The 11,552-nt window shown below is 40.8% G+C and overlaps 1 protein-coding gene across 3 annotated transcripts; it reads right to left on the reverse strand.

Annotated features, from left to right (window-relative positions):
* Positions 1-1,213: 1,213 nt before the first annotated feature.
* On the reverse strand, positions 1,214-10,999 carry ARGLU1 (arginine and glutamate rich 1). 3 transcript variants are annotated; one of them, XM_075424536.1, is made up of 4 exons: positions 10,386-10,998; positions 5,737-5,962; positions 3,316-3,399; positions 1,214-2,076 (listed from the first exon to the last, which is right to left on the reverse strand). In XM_075424536.1, the coding sequence occupies exons 1-4, from the start codon at positions 10,739-10,741 to the stop codon at positions 1,912-1,914; spliced, it is 831 nt and encodes a 276-aa protein (XP_075280651.1). In that variant the 5' UTR covers positions 10,742-10,998; the 3' UTR covers positions 1,214-1,911. The 3 variants fall into 3 exon arrangements, 2 of the variants coding, with proteins under 2 accessions (XP_075280651.1, XP_075280663.1); XM_075424548.1 differs by lacking the exon at positions 1,214-2,076 and having other exon boundaries at positions 3,318-3,884; positions 10,386-10,999; XR_012764389.1 differs by lacking the exon at positions 1,214-2,076 and having other exon boundaries at positions 3,359-3,399; positions 3,827-5,962; positions 10,386-10,999.
* Between the last annotated feature and the right edge of the window lie 553 nt (positions 11,000-11,552).

Genomic DNA, 11,552 nt, shown 5'->3' on the forward strand with positions numbered 1-11,552 from the left:
AGCTTCTTGCTTCTAGAAGAGGAGAGGAAACAAAAATGCATAGGTCTGTTTTAAGTATCGACTTTTAATAGCTTGTTTCTCATAAGGGAACAGGGGATGTTTTCTGTTTTAGAAATACAGGTACCAGTTGAGCTTTAAATACAGCCTGCTCCTGCCAACAGGTCACGTACATGATTTATTTGGCTTCAGCTTTTGTTTTTATGCATTAAGCAACCTTCAACCTTCTTTTGTAATACAATATATAGACAAATTTAAGTACAGTAATAGTGTAGGTATTTTACTGTCTTCACATTTTTCTTGACATACTGGACAAAGCGGTACACATCAGTCTGTCCCCAAGCCCAGGTTTCACACAAAGCACGTTGAATACTGCTTTCAATAGCACACTCAACTTGCTCCCACGTTTAATTTGCCGAATCTACAGAAACAGAACCTTTGGGAATATCGGGAATTATTTCCAACTTTGTCCAGTGACATTCAAATGCTCAGGCAACTACTGGTAACTTTCATTTTCTGCTTACTACAGATGTTGCATACCGACAGGAAAAAGAAAGTTTTAGAACTGGACAAGCTATTGTAATCCCAAGTTTTGGTAGAATTATATACAAAAAGGGGACTTTATTTATATAGAGTTTTCAATCTGTAGTTTCACTTTTCAAAATAAAACCTGTATATATAAACGGATAACATTCAAGATCTGTATATGAATAACAGTTGCTTTCTGGCTAAAACAATATATTTAGACAGAATCTCACTTTCTGTTTTTCACTTCAAGTATGCTAGCCAGTCCAGTCCTTTGGGAAAAAACACTTCCATTTTTAAATCTTTTCGGATCCATCAGGTTCATTATATGGTACTGACCTTATCCTATACAATATACTATATTATGAGGTGAACTGAAGGGGATTAGATATCAAAGTATCGGTCTGGGTGCAGTAAGCCAAACAGCTGTTCAAACATGATACTACAGCTGAAATAAGTCTCTGTCAGAATAAAAACCAACATTCATGAAAACAGCAGCAGCCACCAAAAAACATTCACAACTGCAGGGATTTTTTACTGGATGTAATTTTGCATTATAAGTAGGAGAAGCCACAATAGTTTAAAGCAAAATTAAAAAAAAATACCACTATAGTCTTGAGTTTAATAATGTGAATCATCACTCATAGCTGTTTATAGAAGTGTGCTAAAAAAATTTACTTAAACATATGAATTTAAGACTTTCACTTTATTCAGCAAATTGGTTTATTTACACAATGGGGAACGCTGGTTGAACGCTGTCAATGTAATAAAAACAAACCTAACAGAGACAATACTGAACTCTCTCTATGTATTCATAGCAGAAATGACAAACTATTTCCTTACCTGTATCAGGAACATCAAGCGCAACAATGGGACAGTATCATCAGACACTGATTTAACAAGAAACCACAGAGGTCCAGTAATACTATGGCAATTTACTCATGTATTTACTGACTTTAAAAAAAAAAAAGAAAAGTCAGCAATACCCAGTATAAAGTTCTGTCAATTATCAAACTCTGATGAGTAGGTCAGTAAAACCTTATCAGATCATCCACAATTCATAAAGTGACCTGATCTGCTTCAGACCACTAATACAGAAACAAAATTGATGGGAATACATTACCCTCTAAAAGGCGACAATGATCTGATAAGGGTTTAATTTAATGGAAGTTTAAAAAAATTAAGAATTGCAGAGCACAGCCCCTATTAGAACAAGCTAACTTTCCAGACTTTCAAAAAAGACAAAAAAAAAAAAAAAAAAAAAGGAAAAAAAAAAAAAAACCAACACTTCAACATGAAGCTACCATACAAAGTTTTTTCTGTTTTCCTTTTTTGTTGATGGGTTTTTTGTTTGTTTCATTTTTTCTTTTAAGCGTTCAGAGTTGCAATTTAATCCTGGCTTTTTAGTGAGAAGGACAGTTTTGGCCTAGACTTTCCTTTGCCCAGGATAATTTTTTGCTCTTCCTTTTGCTGACGTTGTCTCTCTTGTTCTAGTTTCATCCTCTCCTCATGAATCTTTCTTTGTTCTTCAACAATTTTCAATTGTTCTTCAGCCTATATATGAAAATGGTAGAATTTAGGCCAGCATATTTTGTAGTCATAAAAGCACTTTACAAGTCCATATTAAATTCCAAACAGGTCCGATCCTGCATAGGTATGTAAGCAGTTCTACCTGAGCTAGATGCCATAGCTAGTTTCAGTGAAACTATTTATAAAATGGTTATTTGAACTGAGTTTAGAAGGAACACTCAAAACTTTTTAAAGCTAATGTGTCAAAATTTTGAGTGCTTACACGCAATGTTTTTCAGCATTGCTTTGCAAACACATTACACTTTAATTAAGGAAGTCAGTGTATATAAAAATTCCCCTGACACCTGTCACGTGTCAGATGAAGACAATATAATGAAGTAACAGACCTTCAAACAGATGTCTCCCCGCTCCAAAATGCACCTAAAAACCCCTCCTATTTCAAAATCTTCGTTACTTGATTTGTAACAAGTCAATCCTTACACTGACTTATGGTTCTTACAACTCTTCTGGTGGTCTTCTAAAGGTGTTTATTAGTTCTTTATGTCAGTTAATACTTTGAGTTTTCTATTTGTCCCGTTTCTACCATTTGAGGTTGAGAAAGGGGTAAAACAGAGAGAGATCTAAAGTTCAAGCACACAGTTTTAAGAAGCATCATCTTTACCTGAAAAAGGTGTCATTACTTGGGTAACTGAAACTTCTCAGAGTTCAACTGGGATTCAGAGGAAGCTGAGTTTGGCTTATCATTAATTGATTAGAATCAGCTAAATCATATTGAATGTCCTCATGAGGCAGGCACCTGCTTAAACAGGCTTGGCGACCAAAATGAGCTAGATTTTCGTAGCTTACACATCTTGAGCTTATGCTGAAAGTCCCTTTCAGCACTTGTACCTCACCATTATACTAGTTTCAAATCCAGTTTGTACTTGTCCAGCTCAAGAAACCAGAATTAGTCACTTCTGTTGTAGAAGCTGAATGTATCCACAAACTTACTTCAACCTTGCCTGTGAGATACAGTTAAAAATGTACTTTTCAAATTCTGAAGGCAGTTATCTTCCTCTAAATTAACCAAATTTTTTTCAGACTAGTGCCACTGCTAAGCATCTGGTCTCTTACGCTCAAGGGAAGGAGAGTAATGCTACTAACATAACCAGCAACAGAAAAGTTAAACTCTAGAAAGGGTTGATTTGTTTATTCTAATTGCGTTGCAAATCAGGCAGAGGGACCTGTATTCCCCTAAAGAGTGGTAACTAAACCTTCACATACCAGTTTAGCTTGTGCTTCTGCAATTTTTCGATTATTCTCTTCTAGTATTCGCTCTAGTTCCTCACGCTTTGCACGCTCTTCTTCCTAAAGGGGAGGACAGGGCAAGATGTTAGTAAAGTAAAATATTAATTTCTGCATGTTCACTAATCTTCCTCAGAATTCTTTTGTGAACTGACTTAAAGTGGCAGCTTTACAGCCACCTATTTTGTCTCACAACGGTAAATTGTGCGGCCACTAAAACTGGTTTCTAGCACTCAATTTACATCATCCCGCCCAGTCCAAACAGCAACCAACTAAACCCTCCCTAATCATAGAATCCTGACAATTTATTACTAGAATTTTAATATCACACAAATCAACAAGGACAACTACAAAAACTGGATAGTATTTACCAAATTAAAAAGTAATATAGAAAATATAAATAAAGCGAATAGTTTGTCTCACCAATTAAGTATACCTACGTATTCTTTACCTATACTCCTTTAATCAGCATTAAAAGTTGAATATTTACTGTCTTGTCCAGTGTCCTGCAGAGTGTGCTCCTCGGCTGCCATACGCGCCAGCTTCCTCTTTAAAATGATTTGTACTGTTAGCTTGGCAATACCTGCATCAGCAGCTCAACCATTTATAAAGAAACAACATACAAGGAAGGCTGAGCTGAGGAATGCAGATGTTTATGATAAGAAGGAACAAAAATATGTAAATCATTCCTAAGGCAAACAATTAATAAGAAAAATACATTTACTGTTAGTGAAAAATACAAATGGTAATCCATACTTCATGGAGCTATGGGCTTCCTTCATGGGGAGAATGGACTTAACATTCAATATTTTGACAATTTTAAGACAGCTGAAACTGTCATTTGCAGTCTGAACTTGGAATTCAGGAGTCCAGGGAAGGCAAGATCAGGAAATAAAGCCTTGTAATTGTTGTTTTCTTGGTGAATTTTATGGAACTCTGTTATGCAACTCATAAATATGAAGACTGCATGAAAGTTTTTGAGGTGTTTCAGTTCACGTAATATATATCCGAATTATTTTAATATTTGGAAGATTTAAAGTTAGCCAGAGGTTTGTGTCTGTGTAAGAAAAAAAAGTTAATACGAACAAAGCAAGCATATGAAGAGAAAACTTCTTACTATGACTAGTAACCAGCTACTAGCTAGCACACTTCACTCCAGGCATGGAAGTTTACTCTGCATTATAAAGAACCGATGGGACTTCTCCACATCACATTAACAATAGCAAAATCACTTTAAAAAAAAAAAAAAAGTCATCCATCTGATCAAACAGAAACCTCTATACATTAAGCATCTGCTGACAACAGACATCTACATTCAACTTCAATTCTTTCATAGTAAGGTTTGAATTTGCAAAACAAGCGTAATTCAGTATTCTTGGTATTTGTTGTAACTCCATGTTCTGGATTTCTTTCGTTTTTAATTTAAACATATTATGTGACAGACAGAATGGTGAGTTTCATTGCTACTGTCTTTCCTTTTGTAAGCCAATCAAAATATTAATTTAAAATAGACTGTGTAGGAGGTAGAGAGTGAAAAAAGCATTTGAGACTTATGACTATTTAGCACAAATTTCCTTCACAGTTTCAACGTTTGTCTTGAAATTTCTGGATCCTGGAATGATTGGTGCATGCAGGCATCAAAGCCTTTAGCAGCAAATTACTGTCTCACAGAAAGACATTTTCAGCTTCTGCTCCAGCTGCTGATTAAGAAAAAAAAAAAAAGAAAACCCCAAAAACCCAAGTCACATTGTTCAGCTTGACTTCAGACAAGGGCAACCTGCTCTTTTATAACTTCTAGGGAAAAAAAAAGGAGTTGTTAGTAGTTATTAAAAATGGATATAATGATTTGGACATAGATCCTTCATGAAGACGTGGATGGCCTTACTCTCGAAGTCCCAGAATTAGTCCAATGTACGCTCAAGGAAAATGTTCATTTTAAATGAAGAGTAAGAAACCTATTCGTTAAAGACAGGTACTGCAGCTCACTGCTGGACCCTGCTTTTTGCCTGACTGAAGGCAAAAGCCTCTTACAGTCTAAGTAAGCAAAATGAAACAAATGAAGGATACATAATTACAGATTTTCAATACCCTTCCCCAAAAATGACAGAACCGCTGATAAATCCTGCAGCCATGGCAAAAGTTTCAAACAATTCTGAAATATGTAGGTCAGTTCCATTAAAAATCAAGTATCCTTGTTCAGGTTTTAGGAGAATAACTGTTTAAGTATCAGTGAGCTCCTCTGAATAGGCTAGAAATTAAGTTTCGCAGCAATGCAAGTTTATACAAGAAGGGAATTAGATTTGCTGTATTCCATCTCTTTCTGAACCGAACAGGAGGCACAAACCGACACTGAAAGTTTTGCCATGGACTGTCTCTACTTTCCAAACGACCGAGCGTTACCTCTCTGGCTTTTTGTGCTGCAAGTTCAGCTTGTCGCTGTCGCTCGAGTTCTTCGAGCAACTGTTTTTCCATGATGCGCTTAGCCTCCTCCACCCTGCGGAGAACCTCCCGTTCAATCTCATCCTTCCTTTTCTCCAACTCTTCTTCTACTCGTTTAGCCACAAGCTCTTCCACTCTTCGAGCAGTTTCTTCCTCTATGAGTTTCTCTTCAATTTCTTGTTGACGACTGCAAAAGGCAAACACGAGGATTACCTTTTTGATCAATCAAGAACGGCTGCACTGCACTCTTACAAATACACAGCATGAGCCACATTACTGAATCACAGTTTTATACCTTATACACACACAGATCATATATTTAAAGTATGTTTTGCCCTACATTTAAGGAAAGTGAATATTCAGGCAATCGGTGTTCCTACCACAGGGAGCCCATTTGGACCGTACCATATTTAGCATCTCTCCATATCTCGACACTAAGCTTAAGACGACAGCTTATCATACTACTTCTCGACCACTTTCAAGGGAAAAAAAAGAAAAGAAGAGACACCACCCAACTTTGGCAATCCTTCAACCTTCAGGAATTTAAATAGCCTCAATTTTAAGCCACACGTAGCAATAATGTCTTGTAAAATCCTGTCTTTAAGCCACCACCTCAGAGGCACCAAACAAATCTCTAAAAACTAAAACAGAAGACAGAAGCAGAAGAATTTATAATGTGAATACTTCAACAAGAATTCCAGGTGTTGTAGCTGTAATCTAGTTACCCAATCATTTACCTTATCAAATTTCAAATACCTCAGCTCTACGTAATTTTGTCATTGCAGCACTGCGTTTCTACCGTAACTATCCAAAATAAAATACACCAATACCAAGCGCTAAATAAATTCTTGCAACCTTTACAGTTTTCCATGTTCTGAATTTTGGAAGGATTTTGAAATGCCTTTTTGTCTTTATGTTTGTTTAGCAGCAGCATTATTACTTAGCCTGATCACTGTTTTAAGTTTTCATTACAAAGGATACAAAAAGATTAAGCCAATTCACAGGTTTATTAACAAATGAAGGAAAAAAATACTCCAGGCACTAGTACAATATGGCAATTAGATATCCAAAGCTGAACAGAAGTGAATACTGTACAGCTATGTTTCATATAGTACTACTTATTTAGAATTATTATGGGCTTTGGGGAGAAGGTTTTTCTTTTTAACCTTGAAATTGAACTTTCATTTTAAGTATTCTGTGAAGTACAGAAAAATCTTATGAACTTATCTTCTGCCCCGTCATCACAAGACTTCTATGGTTTAGGATAACAACTACTGTTGTAATATCCTAATACCCTATTGTTTTCATAATGTTTGCATTTTCTTATTTATCTGGAAAGATAAATCTCATTTACACCGAGAGACATAAAAACGGTTTAAAAAAAAAAAATTACAGAATTTACTAACTTTTAGATTTCCCAGTGTACAATTCGGAAACATACAATAGATGATAAAGTACTGATTACTGATCTAGATAAACATGTGAAATAACAAGGTGAAAGGCTCACAAATTCCCACTTTTCATGTGTGTTACTTTCAAAAGTGCGTTAAAACAAATGGATAGCCTATCTCCTTCAGTAAAAAGTTGTGGAACATCCAACTTAAAACATTCACCCTCAGAACACAAATTTTGTTCTTACGTTCCTGAAAAGATAGCAAACTTATACAGTGGCACATCAATCCAGCATTCACTTTTCCTGAAGTGACACAAACTACCCCGAGGTAATTTTTTTCAGGAAAAGAAAAAAAACAAAACCAAAAAACCAAGACGGCCATCACCCAGAAAAATGCATCAATCCCACTTGTCAGTGTGTCTCTGCCAAGCCACTACTACCTACGATCCTTTTTGGATGAAATCATAGAATGCTTTGGGTTGGAAGGGACCTTCAGAGGTCATCTAGCCCAAATGTGGGAGAGAGGTCAAAAGTTTGAGACAAATTTTTAAACACTCTTTATATACTAAATACCTTTTATTTTTAAAGGGTTTTCTTCCCTCTTATAGGTATGTATTTATCAGCGAGTACTCTCACTGTCCTGTACTGACACAGCTCAACACACGTAAGAGGCTGTTCTACAGAAACCGTTTTTCAGAAAGCTCATATTTATAGTTTTTACTCAAATGTTTTAGCTTTATGTTTAACATGAGGGAAATCCAAAATAAAAGTTAGCTAACTGAATAACAATAGTACATAGTTACAAAAAAACCCCCTGACGCTCATGTCTGAAATAAGTTTTCAAATATGCTCAGAAACTGATGACATGCTCAAATTAAGCACCGTGCCTGCACAGGTTTCATTCTTCTCACCCAAACAAATTCCATTTAAATTTAATTAAACCAAGTAAATACACCTTTTCACATTCACAGGCAATGACAACATTACAAATATATAATAATCGTTCAGTGTAAGCAACCACATTTCTTGAAACACTAGAAATAGAAACAAGTGAAATAAAGCAAAAATTTATTCTCAGAGTTCATTTATAAGACCACCCTGTGCCTACAAATAAGAATAATACACTTCCAAGCAATGGCTTTGAATTTATGAAGAAAATCAAATTATCAATACATATATAAATCTCAATGATTTATTCTGTGGTTTACACCAATTATTCCTTGAGTTGTTTGGGTTTTTTTTTAAGATCGCATGAACGTACAGTATTTTATATACAATCGTAAGCTAACCATTCTGACCTACCGATCCATGACACCAGAGAAACAGATAAGTCGTTAATGTAAAGATATTTTTAGTATGCTCCATTTACTTCTTAAAGACTAATTTTAGAAAATCTGCAGAAAAGAAACTGCTTACATTTCAGCAGATTTTTGAGGGGAAAAAAAAAAATCTTATTTGCAAGGCCTTTACAGAAAACCGGCATTACAGGAAAAAGCAGATGTCAGGCTACGTATTAAGATTGGAACAGACATGAGAAGTCAGTCACTTTCAATATATGAACTGTCCACTAGTTAATTCAGTCAGCAAGACTTTCTTCACTAACTTGAGTATATACTAACATATATAACACAATTTACATACGATTTACTCAAATACCATAGTTTTCTACTCTATTAAGTTTTATTGCTTTTTCTATTTGAAATTTAAAGTGTATTCTAGAAGCATCAAAATTCTATATACAATCTTCTCCAGCGTTGTTTCTCCATCAGAAGTTCACTATTCTGTTGCAAATATCACTCAAATGTCATATACCTTGTATACAGACTTCATGAGTGTTTTAAAATTTCAAAGCCAACTTGTACAGAAAACTTAACGCAGAAAATAGAGCTGAAATGTATGTTGCCACATCTAATATTACTGAATGAACTCCAGTTCATTCAACATGCTCAGTTTCCATTTGAGCACACACAGCAAAAAACCGATCAAATATTTCAGTTATAGTATTTGAAGATTATGGACACTTCATTTTCCATAAGCACTTGAACCAATTCCCTCTTTCAGCTTTTAAAGCCTAGACACCGACTAACCACAAAATTTTCCACTCAGACTAACACTGTTTAACATTTTAAGTTAGACGATATTTTGTTATTTATGAAATGTTCTCTTTCTTCAAAATCCATTTATGTAATAGTTAAAAAAATACACATCCAATAAAATAGTTCCAGAATATGAAGAAACTATTCATTGTGTTCTAAATTGTCAGGCACATTTCACTCCTCCTTCCCACATACGCACGCAATATTTTTATTAATTTAGGTACTGAATAAAACTATACACTGCAAAATTAGGGTAAATAACTCAAAAAGCCGTCAACATTTTCACGTGTGTTTGTGTCACTATGCAAGTTTTTGGTATCACTGTCCAATTCCAAAGTTAGGAGATTATTGACAAACAAAAACAAAAGTGACAACTCGGGTCGATCAAGCCTTCTGGGCCACGATTAAGACCTCATCAGAACAATATCGCTGAAACAGAACTCAAAGCTCGACCTGAGAATTAGCAGAAATAGCTGGCTTCATGCGTATGAACAAGTTCCATTTCTGGATTCAGCGCTCCAGTGAGTAAGGGTGACAGCCGAAGAACAAGCATCACTCATCACGACCGGTACACCCGTTGTTACCTCTGCTGCGTAAAGGTCTCTCTCATAATCACACTGCTAGCATCTTAACGCGCATCCAGCGCTCGTTACCATGGAACCTCTCTGTCCTTACGGACTCGGTAAATAAACACGTTCCACACCACAAAAAACTCGGAAAGGAGGAGGCTTCAAGCCAGCCCCACCGGCTGAGAAAACGCGGAAGACGCCCCAGCGCTGGCCCCGCCGCCGCACAGCGCCTCTCGGCACCCGAGGCCCAGCGGCTCCCGCCGCCTCGGCCGGGCGGGGAGGGGCGAGGCGGGGCGGGCGGCGCGGCACAAAGCCGCGGAGAGGGGGGCGGGGGGCTCGCCCCGCCAGTGGGCGGCCTCGGCCGAGGGGCGGATGGCGGGAAACGGGCAGCAGCTGGGCCCCGGCGAGGGCCTCGATGCCTTCGCCCCCGCCGCGGGCGGCCCCGGCCCAAAGGAGGAAGGCGCGGGGAGAAAGGCACCGGCGCACCGAACCCTCCCTTCCCCCCTGACCCCGCTCCCCCTCCCAATCCCCCCGCCCAGGCCCGGCGCTCACATTTTCCGCTGCCGCTCGAACTCGGCTTTTTTCTCCTCCTCCTCCCGCTTCTGCTTCTCGTCGAGGCTGCTGCGCTTGCTCACCGTGCGCCCGAAGATGTCGATGCGGTCGGGCGGGGAGGAGGCGCGATCGCGCTCCCGGTCCCGGTCGCGGCGGGAGGAGGGGGCCGTGTTGGAGCGGGAGCGGGACCGGGACTCCCGACGCCGGTTCCGCTTGCTCTCCCGGGACTTAGAGCGCTTCCGCGCCCGGTCCTTCTCCCGGGAGCGGGACCGCGATCGGCTCCGGTTCTTCTTGGTGTGCTTGGAGCTCTTGGTGTGCTTGGAGCGGGACGAGCTCCGGCTGCGGGACCGGCCCATCCCGGCAGAGAAGAGAGAGAGGAGAGGCCGCGTCGGCGACCGCCCGACCAACCACCCCCGCCCCCTTCGCTAGCGGTGCCCGAGGGAGGTGCGAGGAGGCTCTGCGCGCATCAGCACCGGCCGGGCGGGCCCCTCGTCCTCCCCCGTGCCGCCGCTCCGCGCTGCGAGGAGAAGGAGCAGGCCCCGAGAGCGGGAGCAAGTCCGGACGCAGGCAAGATGGCGGCCCCAGCAGAGCGGTGACTCTCCCGCCCCACAATGCACCACGCCGCACCCGAACCGTCTGCTTCCCCCGCCTTCGGCGCGGCGCCGGAGGAGCACGAAAGCGCTCGGTAGTGTTCGACAACCAATGGCAAGCGCCGCTCGGGGAGGAAACCCCGTCAGGCAGCGCTTCTGCCCCGCGCATGCGCGGAGTGTGCGCCCGGCCGGCAGAGGCCGGCGCCGGCGGAGGGGCTTCGGGGAGGTTGAGGGGGCCGGGATTAGGTTTCTGGGGGCCAAGGCTGGGTTTTCGAGGGTCAGCCGGTGGTCTGGGAGCTGCCCTGCTCGCCCCAGCAGCGTGGCCGTACTCGCCGCGCCGTAGGCCCGTTTGCCCTCAGCGCGGCGGGCCCGGCCACGGTGAGGGCAGCAGGGGGTGGGGAGGTGGGCGTGTGTGTGAGTGAGGTGCCTTAGGAGGGCAGGGTAAGGGGGGGCTTCAGGCGGCCTGTCGAACCCGGGAGGCCGCGTCGGGAAGCGGCCAGGCACGGGAAGGGCGTCGGAGCCCGGCCGGCGGGTGCGGTGCCGCCTGTGGGCCCTTCCCCGGTCTCCCGGGGCTGCC

The sequence above is a fragment of the Opisthocomus hoazin genome, chromosome 1, assembly GCF_030867145.1.
Source record: "Opisthocomus hoazin isolate bOpiHoa1 chromosome 1, bOpiHoa1.hap1, whole genome shotgun sequence".
NCBI lineage: Eukaryota > Metazoa > Chordata > Aves > Opisthocomiformes > Opisthocomidae > Opisthocomus > Opisthocomus hoazin.